The sequence below is a fragment of the Mytilus trossulus genome, chromosome 7 (genome assembly GCF_036588685.1).
Source record: "Mytilus trossulus isolate FHL-02 chromosome 7, PNRI_Mtr1.1.1.hap1, whole genome shotgun sequence".
NCBI classification, from domain to species: Eukaryota; Metazoa; Mollusca; class Bivalvia; order Mytilida; family Mytilidae; genus Mytilus; species Mytilus trossulus.
In genome coordinates, this window is record NC_086379.1 from 1444454 (window position 1) to 1471796 (window position 27343).

Sequence of the window (27343 nt, forward strand, 5' to 3'; positions counted from 1 at the left end):
TTGAAAACTGGGCCAATAATCAAAAATCTAAGTACATTTTTAGATTCAGCATATCAAAGAACCCCAAGGATTCAATTTTTGTTAAAATCAAACTAAGTTTAATTTTGGACCCTTTGGACCTTAATGTAGACCAATTGGAAAGCGGGACCAAAAATTAAGAATCTACATACACAGTTAGATCCGGCATATCAAAGAACCCCAATTATTCAATTTTTTATGAAATCAAACAAAGTTCAATTTTGGACCCTTTGGGCCCCTTATTCCTAAAAACCTGTTGGGACCAAAACTCCCAAAATCAAACCCAACCTTCCTTTTATGGTCATAAACCTTGTGTTTAAATTTCAAAGATTTCTATTTACTTATACTAAAGTTATGGTGCGAAAACCAAGAATAATGCTTACTTGGGCCCCTTTTTTGCCCCTAATTCCTAAACTGTTCAGACCTCAACTCCCAAAATCAATCCCAACCTTCCTTTTGTGGTCATAAACCTTGTGTTTAAATTTCATTGATTTCTATTTACTTATACTAAAGTTATTGTGCGAAAACCAAGAATAATGCTTATTTGGGCCCTTTTTTGGCCCCTAATTCCTAAACTGTTTGAACTAAAACTCCCAAAATCAATCCCAACCTTCCTTTTGTGGTCATAAACCTTGTGTTTAAATTTCATTGATTTCTATTTACTTATACTTAAGTTATTGTGCGAAAACCAAGAATTATGCTTATTTGGGCCCTTTTTTGGCCCCTTATTCCTAAACTGTTTGAACTAAAACTCCCAAAATCAATCCCAACCTTCCTTTTGTGGTCATAAACCTTGTGTCAAAATTTCATAGATTTTTATTTACTTAAACTAAAGTTATAGTGCGAAAACCAAGAAAATGTTTATTTGGGCCCTTTTTGGCCCCTAATTCCTCAAATATTGGGACCAAAACTCCCAAAATCAATCTTAACCTTCCTTTTGTGGTTATAAACCTTGTGTTAAAATTTCATAGATTTCTATTCACTTTTACTAAAGTTAGAGTGCGAAAACTAAAAGTATTCGGACAACGACGACACAAACGTGATAGCAATATACGACGAAAAATTAAAATTTTTGCGGTCGTATAAAAATCCCTTTCAATTCATTCCTCCGCAATCATCTCAGACTGGAAATGCCTGATTTTTACATCAAGATACCTTTAACTACCAGAACCTAGCTTTATGCAGGTGGTGTTTTTCATTTTATAGATTTTAATACTTGAAGCTCATTTTCTTTTTTTTGTTTTCTTTTTGATTGTCGTGAAATGACCATTTTCTTTCCCATTTGTACATGCACATACCCTCCTCTTTTACAACCTTCTTCTATGATCCCTATTAGAATTCAGAGGTTACCGCTGTTTATTAGGATTTATCTGCCACCAAATCCCTTTACATTGTACAGCTCCAGGGGGGGGATCATGAAAAAACATTGATGACAAAATTATGTCTATGAACTGATAGACAAAAAACTTTCAGCCAATCAGAAGACGTGTTACATCCAAAATTAAATTATTATACCATAAAAATAACAAAATCAAACAGAGATGTTATGTATATAGTGTCCTTACCTTGACAGCAATGTTCTTCAAACCGTTGATCACATCTTTACTAATTACATCTTCAATTTTTCTACAATAATAAAATCTTGTAAAATTTATTTCTTGGTTTGTTTTGATACCTATCTTAGTTTTTAAATTACAACACCTTAATGCGCTAGTTTACATACCTCATAACCCCTTAATCAAAGAAACAATAGAATTACTTCCTGCCATACCCCACCTGACCCTTGTGGTTCCAAATTTCTGATTTTCACTTACTAAACATCTCAATGGCTCGATATGAGCTAACATTCCTCTGAACTTCAAGACTTGAGAATACAAAAAGAAAAAAACAGACAGAAAGAGTGGGTATAAACAAAATGAACAACTTTGTTGCATAGTGTATATTTTTTACCATGTAATTCTGTTGTGGAAAAAAGACTCTCCTGGTTTCATTTAAATTAAAATAGGTCACAGAAGCTGAAGATTTATTCTGTTTGGCTTATATATATTTTGTGAAAAAAATACTTACTTGCCCTTTGCTGTTGAAACTTTTGACAGAGCATGTGTGATTTCTGCCACTGCTAAAATAGCTCCATGCCTCAAATACAGATCTATACCTGTTGTCATGGGCAACATTTTGGGTAATACTGAAACAAATACAAAAGTTTATAATAAGAAAACGATGAGTGTAGATTCAACAATGAAGACAATTCACCCAACTGACTTCCATTACCCTTAAAAGGCAAGTAAAAATACATTTTCTTTTATTTAGTATGCAATATTTTGTCAGGTATGTACCAGAATTAATTGCATGGGAGGGTTGGAAGGCATTATTTCCCATAATATTTTTATCCCCATTTTTTTAATACATTTATATACATTAAAAGTTTACGGGTAGTCATGGTAGTGGGGTTAAAAACAGTTTTCACACAAATATCCATTTAATTTCTTATTAATATTGTACAGGCGAGTGGGGAGGGGGACAGTTTTTTTTGTTATCAATTCCTATAATTTCAACCACCAAGCAACCCCCAACCAACATTTGATTGTGCAAAAGTCCTATTGTGAATTATACAAACTAAAGTGAATCTCAGTATCTTTACTTTTTAAGAGGTTTCTCACTTACTATCTACAGCAAAATTATTCAAATGTAAACTGAAATAAAATATATCTGTACATGAATTGTTTACTCGGGCAGCAATGCAACTTATTCCGGTAAAAAAAATGGTAAAAATGAAAATGCTTTCACTACTAAGACCAAATGAAAAATTACTTTTACAATAAAACACTACACTGCAGGTTGCAAATTTGAAGCTAGACACCCTTGGAACCGTTGATTACACATGGCTAAAAGATGCAGGGTATACACCAATGAGACAGCAACCATTCTACAAAATGAGACCAAGAGACTAAGATGGCAAAGTTCAATCATCAACAAGAGACAGATGTCTATAAAATTGTCAACCTGTAAATCGTAAATCATCATGATTCTTATAAGAATTGTGAATAAATTATACAGTAACTGTCAAAGATCTGCAGTCAACACAAAATTCTCTAGATAACAAAACAACCTTAAGACATGATAATAGAAGCCATCTATAAGGTAATTGGCATTGGTCAGACACAAGAACATTTTTTTTTTGGGGGGGGGAGGGAGGATATGAACTATATGTTTTTAAAGAGATTTTTAAGAATACACTTCCATTAAGTCCTATTATTTTATGGAATTGATATCTGAATTGATAAAATACTGAATTATATTTTTTTAATTATTATTGGAATTCTGTTTTTTTTTTTTGGCATTCACAAGATTGTGAACTTTTTGGAAATATAGATGCTGATTTTATAGTGCAAGAAAACAGGACTTCTATATCAATAGATTCAGTACTCTGAGCTAGCTTTTGTAACTATGAGGACCCTTATTTTTCAGTATTTTTGTACTGGCAGGTGTGTTTTGGTTGTCATGAATTCCAATATCAAATGAGTTAAGATCTTTTACTAACTGAACATTATAAGGAGGGCCGAATATATATTATTGAGCCACACTCTAAGAAGACATAATATTTTCCTGTTTGTGATCCAAAATAAAATCCATACAAACTGATTCTATTGAAAAGGTTTTACTTTTTAATATCATATACTGACCTTGACTTGCCATGTAGTCAGGACTACAACTGGTTAACTTATGGAGACCTTGTGCTGATAGATCTCTTATTATACTGAAATGATACATGAAATACATAAGCCTTGAAAAACATCAACCATGAAATACATCAACCATGTAATACATCAACATGAAATACATCAACATGAAATACAACAACTATGAAATAAATTTACCATGAAATACATCAACATGAACATAAAATACATCAACCATGAAATACACCAACCATGATATACATCAACATGAAATACATCATTAAATTAAAAAAGTTAAAAGGTCAAATATAACAGAATAAGAATATATAAGATGAAAATGGTGGACATAAACATAAATTTTAAAAGTTATGTTCTTTATGCCTGGTATAAAATACTCACCCATCCCAATGACTTATTTTCATATCTACCAGATGATCAATCATAGATTTAGTGTATTCTGGGAACTTGGCCACAAATATACTCAGCTCTAAGTAACAGTGATTTCTGTTCCCTACTGCAAAGTAATCTGCCATGGTTAAAATATCTATTCCATGTGGGAAGGTCCCCTAAAATGAAGAAATGGCTATCATAGTCAAAATATCTATTCCATGAGGGAATGTCCCCTAAAATGAAGAAATGGCTATCATAGTCAAAATATCTATTCCATGTGGGGAATGTCCCCTTAAATGAAGAAATGGCTATCATAGTCAAAATATCTATTCCATGTGGGAATGTCCCCTAAAATGAAGAAATGGCTATCATAGTCAAAATATCTATTCCATGTGGGAATGTCCCCTAAAATGAAGAAATGGCTATCATAGTCAAAATATCTATTACATGTGGGAATGTCCCCTAAAATAAAGAAATGGCTATCATAGTCAGAATATTTATTCCATGTGGGAATGTCCCCTAAAATGAAGAAATGGCTATCATAGTCAAAATATCTATTCCATGTGGGAGTGTCCCCTAAAATGAAGAAATGGCTATCATAGTCAAAATATCTATTGCATGTGGGAATGTCCCCTTAAAGAAAGTAATGCATGGTTGACGTAGTCAGAATATCTATTCTATGTAGCAATGTCATAAGCAAAGAAATAATTCTGGGGTATGTATATCTATTCTACTTTGGTCTACCAATAAAAAATTCTGAAATTGTTTCATGGAACCTTGTTTCTCACCTGATACTCTATTGAGTATACATTAAACATTAGTATAAATGTATACAACAAATTAATTAATAAACAGCAAAAATAAAAATACTAGTAAGTTTACATTACAAAAGAATTTGTTGAGTGCTCACAAACATGTTCAACCAATAAACCAGTCAAACTAAGATTTAACCTCAAACTAATTGCAACAGAAAATGTTTTAGTTCTAATCTATAACATTATGCCCTTTATATACACAGAAAAAAGTCCCATAAAATCTAACTTGAGGAAAAATCAAAATCAGCATTTTTAATTTCCTATGGAAATAAACATTGGAAGGGGAGATAACTCTGCAAAAATGAGTCTTTTTTGGTCAGTTTTTGGTTGTTTTTCTTGAAATTTATGTAAACTATGATACTTTGATGGGTTTATAAGTTTGTATTTGACTAAATTATATAATCTTCTGCTCATGAACTGTACAAAACCGAAGTGTTATGGCTAGTTTTATTTTTTTCATACATTTTTCATTAAAGAAATTGCAAATTTGAAGCTTTGTGACCATTTTGAAAAAATAATGTGAAAATTTGGTAATCTTTAAATCTGTATATTATATCTTTTCAGCATCTTACTTATCTAAAGAAACTTTAAACCACAAAAGAAGAATACATGCTTAATAATTTGTATTAAATTTGAGATTCTTTACCTTGACATGTTGAAAAATTCAATTGAATAACGAAATCTAGATATTAGCTTGATAAGAGATTTGAAAACACCTTTAGAGTTGTTTGTTATACTCTAAAGACAGCTAAAAAAATCAAGAATCAATACATTCTGATGAATAGAAGCGGTAAAGTTATGATTTTGTATCAATTTTTATTGATATTTCTGCCTTTTTTGCAAGAGTTATCTCCCTTTTCAATGCAAATCTCCATAGGAATTTTAAATGGTGATTTTTTTGTAATTCAGTAGTTGTCGTTGTTCCATATTTGTCATTTTTGTTTTTCTTTAATTGTATTGTATAAATTATGTCGTTAGTTTTATTACTGGAATTGTTTCACAATTTTTATGTCTGATTCTTTTATAGCTGAATATACGGTATGGGTTTTGTTTATTGTTGAAAGCCCTATATATGGTGACTTATAGCTGTTAACTTCTACGTTATTTTGTCTCTGGTAGAGAGTTGTCCCATTGGCAATCATACTTCTTATTCTTATACAAACTCAAATTTTATAAGATTACATCATAATGATCATGTTAACTAAGTTTCAAATTGATGTGAACACAATCTCATGGCAAACTATGTTGACCAAAAACTTTAACCTGAAATAGGACAGACAAATCAGGGCTCGACAATAACGATTGTCCGATACCAGAGGGAAAAAAGGTCGCTGAAGTAAAAGCTATATCAAGCTTGTCCGATGGGACATGTAATTATTCTGCAGAAAATAAATTTAATCCAACTTTGATGAACAAAGTAATTACAAACAAAAATCAAGAAAAGAAGATTACAACAAGTAATAATTTGACATGTTTACTTGCGATCGATAATTTAAAACTGGTTCTTTGTCGGGTACTAATAAACAGGTAAAACAGGCATACTATTCTCGGAAACCAGTCTTACTGATCCGAATCAGCGATGCTCTTTGTAGATAAGGTAACTTTACAAGACAGTTTGTCACCAGCTCGTTTCGATTCAGCTCCAAGTTTATTAGACAGTTTGGCACCGTAGGAGACATATTTAATAGACATGATTAATAGACAGTTTGGCAACGCAGTACCTCGTTTTCCTACCTTTTTCTGTTGTTTTATAATAAATACCATACCAGTAATTTTTTTTTAACAAAAATAGTTTAAAAAAAAAAATGAAATTATTTACCATAAAATTCACAAAATCATATTTGATCATATGTAGAAAAAACAATACTTGCAATACCATGAACTATAGTTGTTAATTTCTGTGTCATTTGGTCTCTTGCAGAGAGTTGTCGCATTGGCAATCATACCTCGTCTTCTTTTCTTTATTGATTGCATTTGAATAAACTTTTTTTAACTTAAAAAACCAGGATACAAATCCAATGAGTGTAAATTGACAGGCCTATCAGACGGTGCCTCATGTGCAAATCTGATAAATCTGATGAGAATTCAGCATTGACGAAAACTAGAACCTAAGTCCTGTGACATGACAAGATTCAATTGTTCTAGACTCATATTTTTGAAAAGTATTTCAAAAGATATTCATAAATCAAATTCTGTTCTTTTGTTTTAAATCATTTTGTTCCTTAAATCAACTTAAAATGCAAAAAAGGTTATCATTATGATTTTTTACAATTTCATTCGGACAAGTAAGTTTTGGTATGTACTTCTCCTACATTTGTCCTACTGGACAACTTGAAAAAAAAGTTATTGTAGAGGCCTGCAAATCAGTGGATGCATTGACTAGAAAACATAATCCCCTAATACTATTGTAAACAGGAAATAAGAATACTATTTTAACAGTAGTCAAAGTTACCTGTCGACCAACATTTTCTTGAAAAGCTGCAGATGATGCTCTCCGTACATTGACTTCTCTGTCAAATATTGATGCTTTTACCAAGGCACTGGAAATATGTTAAAACATCGTATTTAGTAGAAATATGTTTGACAACTAATAGCCTATCTCCACACAACATGAGTTAACCTATTTTTTTTTATTTTTTTGCAACTTGTAACAATTTTTCAACAGATTTTTACTTGTAGTAAGCAACATGATGGATGCAACAAGTCGTTTACATCCTTATTTTTTGGTGGGATTTTTGTTGCTCAATCAATAGTTTATTGTGTAGTATTTTGTGGAATGTTGTTGTCTGTTTTCTTTTCACAATGGTGTCACTTGTCTTTCTTCTACTCATGTTTTAATGCCACTTGAAATCTTCCTTTTTTTTTAGTCTTTTCATGACATTAATTTTTTTTTATAAAATCTGAAAAATTAGAATAAAAAATAATTTGTTTCACATAAAAGTTTAATGCATGTGATTGTTTGATATTTACTTACTTTTTACATGTGATCTGAAACAATGTTGTCCTTTTATACAAAAGATTTTATAATGTAATGTTTTCCAAACCATGTACCATGGGAAAGACTTGAAGGATTTCTAAAATTTTCCATTATATATAAAACTAAATATCCCAAAACAGAAATTCAGAGGAGTTAAAGCGGTGTTTAAGCACATATATATTCATTCATAATCTAAGTATGTTGAAAATTCTGACAAGTAAAGTTGAGATGTGATAGGTCCTCTTGTGCTTAAAATTCATGTGGATATTTTGAGATTGGAATGAATAATTATATATATAATTATCTGATCTACAAATGGTAATACAATCTAAATTAAATGCAGCACTTCCTTCATACATAAGATTTTTTGTCTATTCATAAAATTTATGTAACTAGTCTTACTTGGCCACATCATTGACATAAGGGGCTATCTCCTGTGGGTCGTATGCTCTTGCAAAAGCCCAACACACATAACATGCTGAATCTCTAACATGTGCTCCTACAGAAAAATTCCCTCTCTTTTCATCATAGTCTAAAGCTTTCAGTACAACTGGTACAACTGAAATTATTAAATAAGATTAAATTAGAAAAGACAGAAGAATGAAGAATGAGGTATTTTTAGAGGGAAGAAAGAGATTCAAAATTCTTTAGTTTTTTTAATCTCATGCTAAGGGTTTGTGCTTCTCACTTTTAAACATTTTTTAAACCCTGATTTTTTTCCTAGGATATGCATTTCCATATCTCATTGGCAATTCTATCAGTTACCTATTATCATTTTGCCACCTTTGTACTGACCATCAGGGAGTCTTTGTTGCATTGGTATTCTGGTATCTGACTGCCACATTTGTACTTTTCATAAGGGAGTATTTTTAACAATGGTTACTTGGAATCAATGTGCCATTTTATTAAGGAGCCACTTCTGAACTTGCCATCAGGGAGTTTTTATCTATGTGCCATTTTTGTATTTTCCATCATAGAGTTTGTGTGACTGTAGTAGCCTGGTATTTATGTAACTATTTTGTATTTGTCATCAGGGAGTCTTTATCTATGTGCCATTTTTTTTTATTTGCCATCAGGGAGTCTTTATATATGTGCCATTTTGTGTATTTGCCATCACAGTCTTTATATATGTGCCATTTTTTGTATTTGCCATCAGGGAGTTTATTTTTTGTATTTGCCATCAGGGCGTTTATTTTTTGTATTTGCCATCAGGGAGTTTATATCTATGTGCCATTTTTGTATTTGCTGTCATGGAGTCTGTGTGACTGTAGTAACCTGGTATTTATGTAACTATTTTGAACTTGCCATCAGGGAATCTTTATCTATGTGCCATTTTTGTATTTGTCATCAAGGAGTCTTTATAATGTGCCATTTTTGTATTTGCCATCAGGGAGATTTTATCTATATGCCATTTTTGCATTTGCCATCATGGAGTATGTGTGACTATAGTAATCTGGTATTTATGTAACTATTTTGAACTTGCCATCAGGGAGTCTTTATCTATGTGCCATTATCTATGTGCCATTTTTGTATTTGCTATCAGGGAGTCTTTATATATCTGCCATTTTTGTATTTGCCATCAAGGAGTTTGTGTGACTAGTAACCTGCTATATATGTGACACTTTTAAACTTGCTATCAGAGAGTCTTTATTTATGTGCAATTTTTATGCTTACCATCAGGGAGTCTTTGTGGCAGGAGTAAACCCCTTCTTCCAAGCTCAGCTAAAGATAAACAACCTGCAAAAGAAATGTTTGTGTCTTTGAAAGACTTAACAGATAAAGAAATCCATGATGGATCTAAACTTTCCAATAGTTAAGGAATTCTCCATTATAATAATTAAATAAAATATACTGTGGATTAACTATTACTTGTTGGATACCAATATTTTGTGGATTTCGTGAGAACAGATGAACCACGAATTTAATATTCAACGACGAATTTAACAATCCTTAATTTTTTTTAGTGGCTACATCCAAATCTACCAGAGGTGAAAATGGGTAATATTTTTCAGTAAAAGGTTATAAATGTGATGAAAAAGACTTTGGAAAAGGAAAGCGGATCAAGACATTGCCCATAGACTTTTTCAATACATGTACCAGTGATGATCTTGCACTTAAGATGATCCAACAAAAGATTTTTACGTAACCCTCCTTACTGTGTGTATTTCTATGTTGAAGGGACAAATAAAAAACTAATTCATTTAGAAAAGTATATAGAGGTTGCACTTTGCAAATATAGCTGATTAATTAATTGACCATAAAATTGAGAATGGAAATGGGGAATGTGTCAAAGAGACAACAACCCAACCAAACAGCAGAAAACAGCAGACAGCCACCAATGGGTCTTCAACACAGCGAGAAAGTCCTGCACCTCTTTTGGGACTGCTTAATACTGCATTTGCTTGATTCTCATATGCCAAAACCTAAGTGGATGCATAGATCAAAATCAAGTGATACAACGTTTTACATGTCCACATTTAAACAACAGCTAACTTTTCTGTTGCTACCTAATGTGACTAACAGATAATTTTTTTCAATTAATTTTACAGTTATTCCCCTGCCAGATTCAATTTGTCTAAGCCTTTTTAACTGATTTAGATATCTCAATTTTCAAATCAAAATTCATTTTGTATTTCAATCAAATCTTATTCCACCAACCCTGAATATAAAAACCCTAATCATGTTAAGTAAATTGTTATTGTTATTACCCCCATGCCAGGCCCCATCGGATTCTTGAATTGTAAACAGTTCTAACACAGATCCAACCACTTCATCAGCTAGTTCCTTCGGTAACCTCCCTGTTATTCTTCCTATTCTGTAAAAATAGAAGAAAACATGATACCATAATTTCTGCTTTTATCTTAATTCTAAAAAACAAAACATTAATTGTCTCTATCTTCTTGTTTAAAGCAAAGTTAGTTTTAACAAGGAATACGCTGTCAAATTCTGTATTTTCAGGCACTTTACAGCTTTTTTGACTTGCCACATTCTATGTATATTTTCTAATTTTTCAAGGACCATAACTCCTGAACGGTAAAAGTGAAAATCGTCAATATCAATCTTTACCACCATTTTGTCATCAGCAACAACATATTATAATTTGAAAGACATCGGTAGAAGTGTTCATGTGTTATTGAACAGAACTGACTGTAAGTGTCATTTGGACCATAACTCCTGAACAGTAAAAGTGAAAATCGTCAATATCAATATTGATCTCCATTTTGTCATCAGTATCAACATATTGAATTTGGAAAAGCATTGGTTGAACAGTTCATAAGTTATTGCATAGAAACTTTTGACAGCCGGCAACCCATCACCCTCCAGCTGTACTTCACCAAACTAATAACCAGATTTTTCTTTTGAAAACCCAGTTAAAATCCAAAATTGAAATTACATTTTCAATAATACTGATTAAAATGAATTAAAAACTTCTTCTGTTTCAATTCTAAACCAGATTTATACTTACAATAGAAACAGGACAGGAACTCCTTGTGGAGCAGTTCACCCATTTTTTTTATTTTTTTTTAAAGTACATGTTGCTCAATCTTTAGTTTACTTGTTTGTTTACTTTGTAGTGTTTTTTGGACTGTTGTTTTGTCTTTTTTTTCATTTCCATTAGACCATAGATTTGTGCTTTCCTTCAACTTGCGGTTTTGAATAGATCTCTAATATCTCCCCCCCCCCCCCCCACCCGCCATTTTTTAATTGTGAGTATTGCCTGCATTATGAATAAATTGTAGGGTAAATATCAGTAACAAAACAAAACAATCAAAATGTGTTTCTTTTCTATGAAAAGTATATGAAAATGCATCCAAATTGTGAAATATTCAAGAAATTCAAAATATAATGCTGAAAAAAATGTAAACTGTGGATTCATTTATTTTTGTGGGTACCAGTTTTCTTGGATAAAGGAAAAAATGTAATTTTGTAGATATTTGATTTCCTGATTTTGCCAAAGTCTACATAATTATATACAAGCCTATAGCAAATCTGTACTTTGTTGAACTTTTCAATTTGTTGCTCACCCACCTATTCATTATTAATTGGTCGTTTCAGAATCTAAAAGACTATGGGTAATTTTATTGTTCGTACCCAAAAATGAAAATAACGTCACGTCATTGGTTGAATTTCAATTGTTTGGGACGTTTTTAACCAATCACGTCACTTTGGTGTACACTTTTTAAAATATTACCCAGAATGCATTAGATTCTGAAATGGCGAATTGAGGGAAAACAATTTTTGTGGATTTCGTTGGTTTAGGAGAACAAATTTTCAATGAAGTATAAATTTTCTTTAAGATTCTTTGCAGAATTTGGAAAAACGAAAAAAATTAAATATCCACAAAATACCTTTTTCCTCACATTGCCTCAGTCCGCAAAAATTGGTACCCACGAAAATAAATGAATAGATTAAGTATACCCCTGAATTCCATGAAAAAATTGGTATCCCACAAATAATAAGGAATACACAGTATTCAGGAAAGGACACAGGAGTCAGAATTGACAGGAAAAATTACCATAGATTTCTTAGTCTTGAAATCTTGCCCCAGTTCTGGAAGTCTTTTTTGTTTTTAGTGTGTTTAAAAGTTGCGGTCTCATATCCCAAAATGTTATAATCTACTCATGATTATTTGAAAAGAACACAATGACAGCAATGTTTTCCAGAAATAACTTACCCTTTGGCTGCTGACCATCTAACAATAGTATCTTTATCACGTAGGCCTCCAAGTAGATGTTCTGAAAATTAAAACAATCAAATAAATATATTACTTATAATAATATCATGAATATGACAAGTGATGAGAAAAGCTAATAATGGTAAATTATTACTTCATTTTAAGGGCACTAAAATCCTTTGAGCCAACTGACAATTTTATCGATGTTGAGCTTATAGCAGATCTTGTCTTGCTGATTATATGTGCTTTAAAGTTTATATCTAACTTATATAATTTTCATGATATTTGGCAATAACACAAAGAAACTGTAAAAATTATAATTCAAGAGAAATAACTCCTATAAGGAGTCAACTGACGATTTTGACCAAGTTGACTTATTTGTAAATCTTGTCTTGCTGATTTTTTTGCCATTTAAACTTCTATCTATCTCTTAAACATTTTAAGATAACAGGAAAAAAACACAAAAATTTGGTAAAAATCATCATTGAAGGGCAACCAAGTTGAATATTTTTTTTTCAGCAATTTAGACATTTTGGTAGATCTTGTCTTGCTAACCTTTCATGGTTTTTTTTCAATTGTTATCTATCTATTATAGTTTTCAAAGTGAACAAAAGAATTAAGATAAATATAAACAATATGTTCATTTTAATTACCCTTACTTTCTATCATGTACAACGAGCTGTTGTCAAATTTATATTTGTTTTTGAGTAAAATGTTTTAGCCATGGAGTATACGTAAAACAATATGAATATATACAAAGAAATGTATTTTTTTTAAAGTGTAAAATACCAATAACATCTTCTATTTCATCTGGAATATCATATTCCTCATCTTCATCATCTTTAGCCACGCCCACAAACTGCTGAGAGTTGTTCTTATCAAAGGTAGTGGACAAATTGTCAGCCAATGAACGACTGCCTCTCTGATACCTGAAAAGTTGATTGACACATCAGCAAAAAGATCTTCTGTCATTGAAAATAAATGCGAAAAATGGCTACACTGGAAGCCAAAAATTATGTACAAATCTTTAGTGAGCCTACTCGCATACCGATATAAATTTGAAGGTGTTAGCCTGGCAGCAACAAGTGATAAAGAACAGGAAAAACACATTTTACTCTCTAAAATAAAATTGCATCAGGTTTAACATTGTATTGGACAAATCCAGATAAACAAGAGTGGAAATCCACTAAAAAGCAGAATTGAATCGTCCCTGAAATTAAAGGGTGTGACTGAGACATCCCTCTAGGTGCCATGAATTTGAGTAAAGCTAAACGAAAAGTCATACTTCTAAATAGAAAAAATTCTTGAAAATAATAAAATGAACTTTCAAACAACAACAACAGATTTAAGGAAAAGGTTTATCTTGACTACAGATCAGAGTGTTTCAAAAATAAAGGAATCATACTTTATTGCTGATATTCATCTTAAAGTCACAGTGCTGCCTTCAATGGGGTGCAAAAGGTCACATCTCATTGGAAGTCAGTCACCAGGTCAACTAATATTGTGAATTTGTGAAATAGTAATCCATCTACAGAATGATCTTACCTCCAAGCAGCTACTCTGTTTTTGAGGAATGTTAGACCTAACCTCTGTATGACCTTTATCACAGATTTTCTCAATAATGTATCATTAGTTTCTTTCTTTTTTAATTCTTCCACTTTCTTTTTCACAACAGGAGCTAAACAAAGTATTAAAAAATATGAATTAGACGTTAAAAATTAGACAATGTTGTGTTTGGGAGAAGTCTATATTTTTGTTCAATATTTTCAGATTTTGTGGACTACAAAGTCAAAGGCCCAACTTGATCAGATCCGGACATCCTGGCATTTACATTTGTCAGGAGGTGATGAAATCCGGAATCCTCTAGATTTTTCATCTATTTGATGGGGATAGTATATAGTGTCTTTAACAGTATTAAAAGAGTAAAATTACTATATTCAACTGGTTATGATATATATCAATTAAATTAATTTGCAATAAGTCTATGGAAAATCTAGAGGAATCTTATCCGCATCACCTATCAACATTGTTTACATAACAAAAATGCTAATCATTGATTGGTCAGTTACATGTTGTGATGTCACTGCAGATCTGAGAATAAGATTGTGAAATGTGTCAATAAATGTATGTGTGGTTTACATCAATGAGGCAACAACAAAACAAAACAAATAAATTAAAAGACATATAGAGGTTAACCAATCTCCCTTGCCACAGCACATATTTTATCTGTCTAAGGGCAATAATTAACAATAAAATTTTTTTGTTCTTTTAAACTCACTATGTAATTTCCCATTAAATTTTTATTTAACTAGGGCATAACTGCTGTAAAAAAAAATAATCTGTGCCGATTATCAAACTAAAATTGTTGTTATACATTTTTGATATAAATTTTCTTAAAAATCAGGCAAGTTTTCTAGACTTGAGAGCGCTTACATTAAATTTAAAAAAAAATATATTTCCAATGAGCATTACTTTGATTAGCAACTGATCTTTTAAATCATCCAAGGCATTACTGTAACAGATATTTGATATAAAAATCTGACACCAAATGTAGTTGTGAAAGCGCTTATAATGCAATTTTTTCATATGATCTGATTTTCATGGGCCAAAACTTCTTTAAAAACGTTGATGGAATCTGGTTTTTGAACTTGTCCAAAACATCGTTGAAATAAATATTTGACAATAAATATAGGATTGAGAGTGCTTACAAGCCTGGACAGACAGACAGATGCATGCAGACAGGCCCACTTCTGCTTTTTTTCCATGTTCAATGCATGATATGTTCATAAACTAAAGACAGGATTGTGACATTTCTGTACATTTATTCATTTTGGTGGATACCAATTGTCGTGGATTGATTGATCAATTGGTGATTGCTTTACACCGCATCAGCACCAAAAGGCTATATTGCTGTGAGAGCTATTTTAAATACTATAACAAGACGTTTTTTTTAATTTTTAAAAGCAGACAAAAAGTCTTACAATTTATTTAAACTTTAGTCTAAAGTGAAAATACTTATTTACAAATAAAAAATTGTGAATAAGATAACATGATAAAATCTTAAAATCATTTTAAACTAATATAATAAATTCCTATTTTAGAATATATTCTTATTTCCTTTCAAAAAGAAACAATTGTTTCAACAGAAATATTATTAAATAAATCGTACATATTATTTACATGTGTACATTAAAAAAAAAATCCGGATATTGGAAAAGTCTATATAGCCAATTAAAATATGTTTTATTGTATACTTGCAATCAAAAGGTATACATTCTGGTTGGATTTCGTTCTTTAAAAGATACTCATGTTTTATTTTAGTTGATTGAGGAAACATTATATTTTCCTGGATATTTGATTTTCTGGTTTTGTCAAAGTCTGCATACAAGCCTAAAGCAAACTTTACTCCATTGAACATTTTAATTGGTGGTTCACTTATTTCCACGAAATCCAACAAAATATTTAAACTTATCCTCAGTCCTGAGTTTTCCCAACAAAGCCATACTTACCGCTTTTCCATAAATAAATGATAGACAAGATTTGGATTGTGCAACTTGTACTGATGATTTCAATTATGGTTTTTGCCCTAGCCTCAGCTTAATATTTTGGCCACGAGCATCACTGAAGAGACATGTATTGTCGAAATGCGCATCTGGTGCAAGAAAATTGGTACCGTTAATTTTATTACTACCACTGGGTCGATGCCTCTGCTGGTGGACTATTAGTCCCCGAGGGTATCACCAGCCCAGTAGCCAGTACTTCGGTACTCTGGCAGCATGAATATACAGATTTTTTGTGTTATTAAAATTTGCTGTTACAAAATATTAGAAATTATTATAAATTAAGGAATGTATCTCCCTCATGCAAAGCTCTGATTCCTTTCACGGATTTGGCTATACTTTTTGGACCTTTTGGATTATAGCTCTTCATCTTTTATATAAGCTTTGGATTTCAAATATTTTGGCCACAAGCATCACTGAAGAGACATGTATTGTCGAAATGCGCATCTGGTGCAAGAAAATTGGTACCGTTAATTTTATTACTACCACTGGGTCGATGCCTCTGCTGGTGGACTATTAGTCCCCGAGGGTATGACCAGCCCAGTAGCCAGTGCTACGGTACTGGCATGAACATACAGATTTTTTGTGTTATTAAAATTTGCTGTTACAAAATATTAGAAACTAGATATCATTGAGATCTCTGTGGGCCCTGCTGTCAATAACGTTGGGTAAATAAATATAGTGTGAATCAAAATTGTAAGCGATGGACAGATGGGACAACATCCCTAATGCGCCTTGAAATGAGGAACTCAAAAGTCACGTGTAAAGAAAAAATCTCTGTGTAGTGATATTGGACATGTTTCTATTTTTAACAAATGACTGAACTTAATTATTTGTGGTGATTAGGAAAGTAGAGGAACATAGAATAAATGTGTAAAAACTATGGAGCTATTGCATGTGTTCAAAGTATTAAATTTTCAAAGAACTTATTGTGTTAAAAAGGGGATATTTTACCACAAGGAGCCACATCACAAACGGATGTTCGGGGTTTGCTAATTTACGGGAAAAGTAATCTCACTTCGTACCCCGAAAATTTAACCACATATGTGAAAATGACACAGCTTCGAAACGAGCTATCATACATATCCAAGTTTACGATATGGACTGAGCTACAGAAAAAAACGTTACCATTATCGCCTATGGAAAAACAATTAAAGATATTGAGCCAGATCAACAGACAGACAGACCTTTGACCTAGGAAATTGTGCATACATCATGACACACCCTCTGGTGTTGGTTAAAATGGATGTCAAGTATAATATTTGAAATCAAAACGGATCCCAAGATATAGAGCGGACACAATCTTCAACTCAGGACACAGGGTTGTCAACTAAAACTAAAGTTTTTTTTACCCTGACCTTTGACCTAGGAAGTTGTACATACATCATGACACGCCCTCTGATGGTGGTTAACATGGATGTCAAGTATAAACCTTGAAATCATAAAGGTTATCCAGATATAGAGCGGACACGATCTTTACCACAGGACACAGGGTTGTCAACTGAAACCAGTTTTTGACCTTGACCTTTGACCTAGGCAGTTGTACATACATCATGACACACCCTCTGGTGTTGGTTAATAAACATGTTAAGTATTAAGTATAAAATCAGAACAGTTATCTAGATATGTAGCGGACACGATCTTCATCACAGGACACGGGGTTGTGAACTGAAACCAAAGTTTTTGACCTTGACCTTTGACCTAGGAAGTTGTACATACACCATGACACACCCTCTGGTGTTGGTTAAAATGGATGTCAAGTATAAACTTTGAAATCATAAGGGTTCTCAAGATATAGAGCGGACACGATCATCACCACAGGACACAGGGTTGTCAACTGAAACCAAAGTTTTTTTACCTTTGACCTTTGACCTAGAAAGTTGTACATACATCATGACACGCCTTCTGGTGGTGGTTAATAAACATGTAAAGTATAAAGTATGAAATCATAATGGTTTTCTAGATATGGAGCGGACACAAAGTTAAAGTGTTACGGACGGACAGACGGACGGACGGACGGACGGACAGACTGATCACTATAGGGCGACCCGACTTTTAGACGGGGCCCTAATTATTATAAATTAAGGAATGTATCTCCCTCATGCAAAGCTCTGATTCCTTTCACGGATTTGGCTATACTTTTTGGACCTTTTGGATTATAGCTCTTCATCTTTTATATAAGCTTTGGATTTCAAATATTTTGGCCACGAGCATCACTGAAGAGACATGTATTGTCGAAATGCGCATCTGGTGCAAGAAAATTGGCACCGTTAATTTTATTACTACCACTAGGTCGATGCCTCTGCTGGTGGACTATTAGTCCCTGAGGGTATCACCAGCCCAGTAGCCAGTACTTCGGTACTGGCATGAACATACAGATTTTTTGTGTTATTAAAATTTGCTGTTACAAAATATTAGAAATTATTATAAATTAAGGAATGTATCTCCCTCATGCAAAGCTCTGTTTCCTTTCACGGATTTGGCTATACTTTTTGGACCTTTTGGATTATAGCTCTTCATCTTTTATATAAGCTTTGGATTTCAAATATTTTGGCCACGAGCATCACTGAAGAGACATGTATTGTCGAAATGCGCATCTGGTGCAAGAAAATTGGTACCGTTAATTTTATTACTACCACTGGGTCGATGCCTCTGCTGGTGGACTATTAGTCCCCGAGGGTATCACCAGCCCAGTAGCCAGTACTTCAGTACTGGCATGAACATACGGATTTTTTGTGTTATTAAAATTTGCTGTTACAAAATATTAGAAATTATTATAAATTAAGGAATGTATCTCCCTCATGCAAAGCTCTGATTCCTTTCACGGATTTGGCTATACTTTTTGGACCTTTTGGATTATAGCTCTTCATCTTTAATATAAGCTTTGGATTTCAAATATTTTGGCCACGAGCATCACTTAAGAGACATGTATTGTCGAAATGCGCATCTGGTGCAAGAAAATTGGTACCGTTGATTTTATTACTACCACTGGGTCGATGCCTCTGCTGGTGGACTATTAGTCCCCGAGGGTATCACCAGCCCAGTAGCCAGTACTTCGGTACTGGCATGAACATACGGATTTTTTGTGTTATGAAAATTTGCTGTTACAAAATATTAGAAATTATTATAAATTAAGGAATGTATCTCCCTCATGCAAAGCTCTGATTCCTTTCACGGATTTGGCTATACTTTTTGGACCTTTTGGATTAAAGCTCTTCATCTTTTATATAAGCTTTGGATTTCAAATATTTTGGCCACGAGCATCACTGAAGAGACATGTATTGTCGAAATGCGCATCTGGTGCAAGAAAATTGGTACCGTTAATTTTATTACTACCACTGGGTCGATGCCTCTGCTGGTGGACTATTAGTCCCTGAGGGTATCACCAGCCCAGTAGCCAGTACTTTGGTACTGGCATGAACATACGGATTTTTTGTGTTATTAAAATTTGCTGTTACAAAATATTAGAAATTTTTATAAATTAAGGAATGTATCTCCCTCATGCAAAGCTCTGATTCCTTTCACGGATTTGGCTATACTTTTTGGACCTTTTGGATTATAGCTCTTCATCTTTTATATAAGCTTTGGATTTCAAATATTTTGGCCACGAGCATCACTGAAGAGACATGTATTGTCGAAATGCGCATCTGGTGCAAGAAAATTGGTACCGTTAATTTTATTACTACCACTGGGTCGATGCCTCTGCTGGTGGACTATTAGTCCCCGAGGGTATCACCAGCCCAGTAGCCAGTACTTCGGTACTGGCATGAACATACAGATTTTTTGTGTTATTAAAATTTGCTGTTACAAAATATTAGAAATTATTATAAATTAAGGAATGTATCTCCCTCATGCAAAGCTCTGATTCCTTTCACGGATTTGGCTATACTTTTTGGACCTTTTGGATTATAGCTCTTCATCTTTTATATAAGCTTTGGATTTCAAATATTTTGGCCACGAGCATCACTGAAGAGACATGTATTGTCGAAATGCGCATCTGGTGCAAGAAAATTGGTACCGTTAATTTTATTAATGCTTTGATTTAAGCTGTACTTACCATACTTCAGTAAATCCTCTCGTTTTCCATGTTTAAACAATAAAGACAGAACTCGTAGGGTGCCACTAGCACAGTTGACTCCCATCATGGTTTCAACTGACAATATAAAGTTGCAATAAATGTATAATGTATGACAGATACAACTACAGGATTTTAACAACCTTGGCTATGTTAAAAAATATTTTAAGGTCTCACATGTTCAGTTACAATAGATTAATTTATAACATTTATGATAAAGCTTGCAATTTTCAATAAAGCTGTTACTAACATCTTCAGAGCATAAGTTTATACAGCATATAATGCTCATTCTATCAATTAACTTGCAGCATTATTTTCTAAGAACAGTTTTCCAATAACTGTATCTATATGGGTTTAATATTGGTTTTCTATTAAGTACAAACAAATATAAACATTACACAGACAAAAGTATACCATAAGATGTATGTTGTTGACAGACACCATAAGATGTATGTTGTTGACAGACACCATAAGATGTATGTTGTTGACAGACACCATAAGATGTATGTTATTGATAGACACCATAAGATGTATGTTGTTGACAGACACCATAAGATGTATGTTGTTGACAGACACCATAAGATGTATGCTGTTGACAGACACCATAAGATGTATGCTGTTGACAGACACCATAAGATGTATGCTGTTGACAGACACCATAAGATGTATGTTATTGACAGACACCATAAGATGTATGCTGTTGATAGACACCATAAGATGTATGCTGTTGACAGACACCATAAGATGTATGCTGTTGATAGACACCATAAGATGTATGCTGTTGATAGACACCATAAGATGTATGTTGTTGATAGACACCATAAGATGTATGTTATTGATAGACACCATAAGATGTATGTTATTGACAGACACCATAAGATGTATGTTATTGACAGACACCATAAGATGTATGCTGTTGACAGACACCATAAGATGTATGCTGTTGACAGCCACCATAAGATGTATGCTGTTGACAGACACCATAAGATGTATGTTATTGACAGACACCGTAAGATGTATGCTGTTGATAGACACCATAAGATGTATGCTGTTGGCAGACACCATAAGATGTATGCTGTTGATAGACACCATAAGATGTATGCTGTTGATAGACACCATAAGATGTATGTTGTTGATAGACACCATAAGATGTATGTTATTGATAGACACCATAAGATGTATGTTATTGACAGACACCATAAGATGTATGCTGTTGACAGACACCATAAGATGTATGCTGTTGACAGACACCATAAGATGTATGCTGTTGACAGACACCATAAGATGTATGCTGTTGATAGACACCATAAGATGTATGCTGTTGACAGACACCATAAGATGTATGCTGTTGACAGACACCATAAGATGTATGCTGTTGACAGACACCATAAGATGTATGTTATTGACAGACACCATAAGATGTATGCTGTTGATAGACACCATTAGATGTATGTTATTGATAGACACCATAATATGTATGCTGTTGATAGACACCATACGATGTATGCTGTTGATAGACACCATAAGATGTATGCTGTTGACAGACACCATAAGATGTATGCTGTTGACAGACACCATAAGATGTATGCTGTTGACAGCCACCATAAGATGTATGCTGTTGACAGACACCATAAGATGTATGCTGTTGACAGCCACCATAAGATGTATGCTGTTGACAGACACCATAAGATGTATGCTGTTGACAGACACCATAAGATGTATGCTGTTGACAGACACCATATGATGTATGCTGTTGACAGACACCATAAGATGAATGCTGTTGATAGACACCATAAGATGTATGCTGTTGATAGACACCATTAGATGTATGTTATTGATAGACACCATAATATGTATGCTGTTGATAGACACCATAAGATGTATGCTGTTGACAGCCACCATAAGATGTATGCTGTTGATAGACACCATAAGATGTATGCTGTTGACAGACACCATAAGATGTATGCTGTTGACAAGACACCATAAGATGTATGCTGTTGACAGACACCATATGATGTATGCTGTTGAAAGACACCATAAGATGTATGCTGTTGATAGACACCATTAGATGTATGTTATTGATAGACACCATTAGATGTATGTTATTGACAGACACCATAATATGTATGCTGTTGATAGACACCATAAGATGTATGCTGTTGACAGCCACCATAAGATGTATGCTGTTGATAGACACCATAAGATGTATGCTGTTGACAGACACCATAAGATGTATGCTGTTGACAAGACACCATAAGATGTATGCTGTTGACAGACACCATATGATGTATGCTGTTGACAGACACCATAAGATGTATGCTGTTGATAGACACCATTAGATGTATGTTATTGATAGACACCATAATATGTATGCTGTTGATAGACACCATAAGATGTATGCTGTTGACAGACACCATAAGATGTATGCTGTTGACAGCCACCATAAGATGTATGCTGTTGACAGACACCATAAGATGTATGCTGTTGACAGACACCATTAGATGTATGCTGTTGACAAGACACCATAAGATGTATGCTGTTGACAGACACCATAAGATGTATGCTGTTGATAGACACCATTAGATGTATGTTATTGATATACACCATTAGATGTATGTTATTGATAGACACCATAATATGTATGCTGTTGATAGACACCATAAGATGTATGCTGTTGACAGCCACCATAAGATGTATGCTGTTGATAGACACCATAAGATGTATGCTGTTGACAGACACCATAAGATGTATGCTGTTGACAAGACACCATAAGATGTATGCTGTTGACAGACACCATATTATGTATGCTGTTGACAGACACCATAAGATGTATGCTGTTGATAGACACCATTAGATGTATGTTATTGATAGACACCATAATATGTATGCTGTTGATAGACACCATAAGATGTATGCTGTTGACAGACACCATAAGATGTATGCTGTTGACAGCCACCATAAGATGTATGCTGTTGACAGACACCATAAGATGTATGCTGTTGACAGACAACATAAGATGTATGCTGTTGACAAGACACCATAAGATGTATGCTGTTGACAGACACCATATGATGTATGCTGTTGACAGACACCATAAGATGTATGCTGTTGACAGACACCATAAGATGTATGCTGTTGACAGACACCATAAGATGTATGCTGTTGACAGACACCATAAGATGTATGCTGTTGACAGACACCATAAGATGTATGCTGTTGACAGACACCATAAGATGTATGCTGTTGATAGACACCATAAGATGCATGCTGTTGTCAGACACCATAAGATGTATGCTGCAGACACCATAAGATGTATGCTGTTGACAGACACCATAAGATGTATGCTGTTGATAGACACCATAAGATGTATGTTGTTGACAGACACCATAAGATGTATGCTGTTGATAGACACCATAAGATGCATGCTGTTGTCAGACACCATAAGATGTATGCTGTTGACAGACACCATAATATGTATGCTGCAGACACCATAAGATGTATGCTGTTGACAGACACCATAAGATGTATGCTGTTGATAGACACCATAAGATGTATGCTGTTGACATCCACCATAAGATGTATGCTGTTGACATCCACCATAAGATGTATGCTGTTGACAGACACCATAAGGTGTATGCTGTTGACAGACACCATAAGATGTATGCTGTTGACAGAAACCATAAGATGTATGCTGTTGACAGACACCATAAGATGTATGCTGTTGACAGACACCATAAGATGTATGCTGTTGACAGACACCATAAGATGTATGCTGTTGACAGACACCATAAGATGTATGCTGTTGACAGACACCATAAGATGTATGCTGTTGACAGACACCATAAGATGTATGTTGTTGACAGACACCATAAGATGTATGCTGTTGATAGACACCATAAGATGCATGCTGTTGTCAGACACCATAAGATGTATGCTGCAGACACCATAAGATGTATGCTGTTGACAGACACCATTAGATGTATGCTGTTGATAGACGTCATAAGATGTATGCTGTTGACAGACACCATAAGATGTATGTTGTTGACAGACACCATAAGATGTATGCTGTTGACAGACACCATAAGATGTATGTTATTGATAGACACCATTAGATGTATGTTATTGATAGACACCATAATATGTATGCTGTTGATAGACACCATAAGATGTATGCTGTTGACAGACACCATAAAATGTATGCTGTTGACAGACACCATAAGATGTATGCTGTTGACAGCCACCATAAGATGTATGCTGTTGACAGACACCATAAGATATATGCTGTTGACAGACACCATAAGATTTATGCTGTTGACAGACACCATAAAATGTATGTTGTTGACAGACACCATAAGATGTATGCTGTTGACAAGACACCATAAGATGTATGCTGTTGACAGACACCATATGATGTATGCTGTTGACAGACACCATAAGATGTATGCTGTTGATAGACACCATTAGATGTATGTTATTGATAGACACCATAATATGTATGCTGTTGATAGACACCATAAGATGTATGCTGTTGACAGACACCATAAGATGTATGCTGTTGACAGCCACCATAAGATGTATGGTGTTGACAGACACCATAAGATGTATGCTGTTGACAGACACCATAAGATGTATGCTGTTGACAAGACACCATAAGATGTATGCTGTTGACAGACACCATATGATGTATGCTGTTGACAGACACCATAAGATGTATGCTGTTGACAGACACCATAAGATGTATGCTGTTGACAGACACCATAAGATGTATGCTGTTGACAGACACCATAAGATGTATGCTGTTGATAGACACCATAAGATGCATGCTGTTGTCAGACACCATAAGATGTATGCTGTTGACAGACACCATAATATGTATGCTGCAGACACCATAAGATGTATGCTGTTGACAGACACCATAAGATGTATGCTGTTGATAGACACCATAAGATGTATGTTGTTGACAGACACCATAAGATGTATGCTGTTGATAGACACCATAAGATGCATGCTGTTGTCAGACACCATAAGATGTATGCTGTTGACAGACACCATAATATGTATGCTGCAGACACCATAAGATGTATGCTGTTGACAGACACCATAAGATGTATGCTGTTGATAGACACCATAAGATGTATGCTGTTGACATCCACCATAAGATGTATGCTGTTGACATCCACCATAAGATGTATGCTGTTGACAGACACCATAAGGTGTATGCTGTTGACAGACACCATAAGATGTATGCTGTTGACAGACACCATAAGATGTATGCTGTTGACAGACACCATAAGATGTATGCTGTTGACAGACACCATAAGATGTATGCTGTTGACAGACACCATAAGATGTATGCTGTTGACAGACACCATAAGATGTATGCTGTTGACAGACACCATAAGATGTATGTTGTTGACAGACACCATAAGATGTATGCTGTTGATAGACACCATAAGATGCATGCTGTTGTCAGACACCATAAGATGTATGCTGCAGACACCATAATATGTATGCTGTTGATAGACACCATAAGATGTATGCTGTTGACAGACACCATAATATGTATGTTGTTGACAGCCACCATAAGATATATGCTGTTGACAGACACCATAAGATTTATGCTGTTGACAGACACCATAAAATGTATGTTGTTGACAGACACCATAAGATGTATGCTGTTGACAGACACCATAAGATGTATGCTGTTGACAGACACCATAAGATGTATGCTGTTGACAGCCACCATAAGATATATGCTGTTGACAGACACCATAAGATTTATGCTGTTGACAGACACCATAAAATGTATGTTGTTGACAGACACCATAAGATGTATGCTGTTGACAGACACCATAAGATGTATGCTGTTGACAGCCACCATAAGATGTATGCTGTTGACAGACACCATAAGATATATGCTGTTGACAGACACCATAAGATGTATGCTGTTGACAGACACCATAATATGTATGTTGTTGACAGACACCATAAGATGTATGCTGTTGACAGACTTAACAACTTAGATATTTAAAAAGATGCTAAATGTCAAAAATGTTAGAAAAGGGGCAATATCAAGTCAGGAATGTTCTTGAAAAAAAATGTATGGGATTCTGAAGGCACTTTTTATTTAACCTGCCATCCATATCATTTTAATTGATAACTTCCTATAAAATTCAGATTATAGTTCTTAAATAAACTAATCTTGATAAAAGCGTCTTCAAAACCCCCCTCCCCCAAAAAACCACAAAAATCAAATCTTAAATAGCCATTCCTAAGCTTTTTATATTTCAACTCACTATTAGCTGTGTGGAGCATCTGTAAACTCCAGTCTAAGAAATCTGGTAACTTTTCCCTCTGTACATCTGGTCTGGTCATGAATCTGGAAGCCAAGTATGCTGATGCGTCTCGGGATTTATCATTCACTGTAAGGTATAGCTAAAAATACAAAATCAATCATTTCAGACAAGTGTTTCTCTAGATTTATCATTCACTGTAAAGTATAGCTGAAAATACAAAGTCAGTTATTTCAGACAAGTGTTTCTCTAGATTTATCATTCACTGTAAGGTATAACTGAAAATACAAAGTCAATCATTTCAGACAAGTGTTTCTTTAGATTTATTGTTCACTGTAAGGTATAGCTGAAAATACAAAGTCAATTATTTCAAACAGTGTTTCTCTAGATTTACTTATGGTTCACTGTAAGATATTCCTGAAATGCAAATTGAAAATACAAATTCCAATACAAACCTCAGCATTTCAGAAGCAATCTTCCACTGTTAAGTCATAAATAACAACACACAAGTCAGTGTCAATTTGATATAACTAAAAAAAGTAAATTCAAACATTTAGTTCCAAGAACTAAATAAAAATTCAGAGAATCAGATTATCAGATTATCTCCCCTTTATTTACAATATATCAGCCTTAAGCTATTACCAGATTCTTTCATGTTCACTATTGTCTATACAAAAACTCACTTTTGCCAAAAATCACCTTATTGAAATAACAAAGCAAACTTTTTTATTCTTGATAAATGGGAAAAAATGCGTTCCTCAATTCCTGAAAAAAAAAGTTTTCTGCCTATTTTGAGGCCTGTTATTTTTCATCTTTTGCAATAGGGCACGGTTATGTGTCTTCCTTTAACTTATAATATC

At 33.8% G+C, this 27343-nt stretch overlaps 1 protein-coding gene across 1 annotated transcript in view; it reads right to left on the minus strand.

Moving 5' to 3' along the window:
- The window catches only part of LOC134724473 (tubulin-specific chaperone D-like), a 74202-nt gene that overhangs the window by 37451 nt on the left and 9408 nt on the right, over positions 1 to 27343 (minus strand). The window contains exons 6-18 of the mRNA XM_063587503.1: positions 26487 to 26625; positions 20173 to 20268; positions 14101 to 14233; positions 13345 to 13484; positions 12556 to 12616; positions 10589 to 10695; positions 9555 to 9617; positions 8283 to 8439; positions 7356 to 7443; positions 4098 to 4264; positions 3702 to 3775; positions 2086 to 2203; positions 1584 to 1644 (exon numbers count right to left, since the gene is read on the minus strand). Coding sequence (XP_063443573.1) covers positions 1584 to 1644; positions 2086 to 2203; positions 3702 to 3775; positions 4098 to 4264; positions 7356 to 7443; positions 8283 to 8439; positions 9555 to 9617; positions 10589 to 10695; positions 12556 to 12616; positions 13345 to 13484; positions 14101 to 14233; positions 20173 to 20268; positions 26487 to 26625 — 1404 coding nt within the window. The remainder of the gene's footprint in view (positions 1 to 1583; positions 1645 to 2085; positions 2204 to 3701; positions 3776 to 4097; positions 4265 to 7355; positions 7444 to 8282; positions 8440 to 9554; positions 9618 to 10588; positions 10696 to 12555; positions 12617 to 13344; positions 13485 to 14100; positions 14234 to 20172; positions 20269 to 26486; positions 26626 to 27343) is intronic.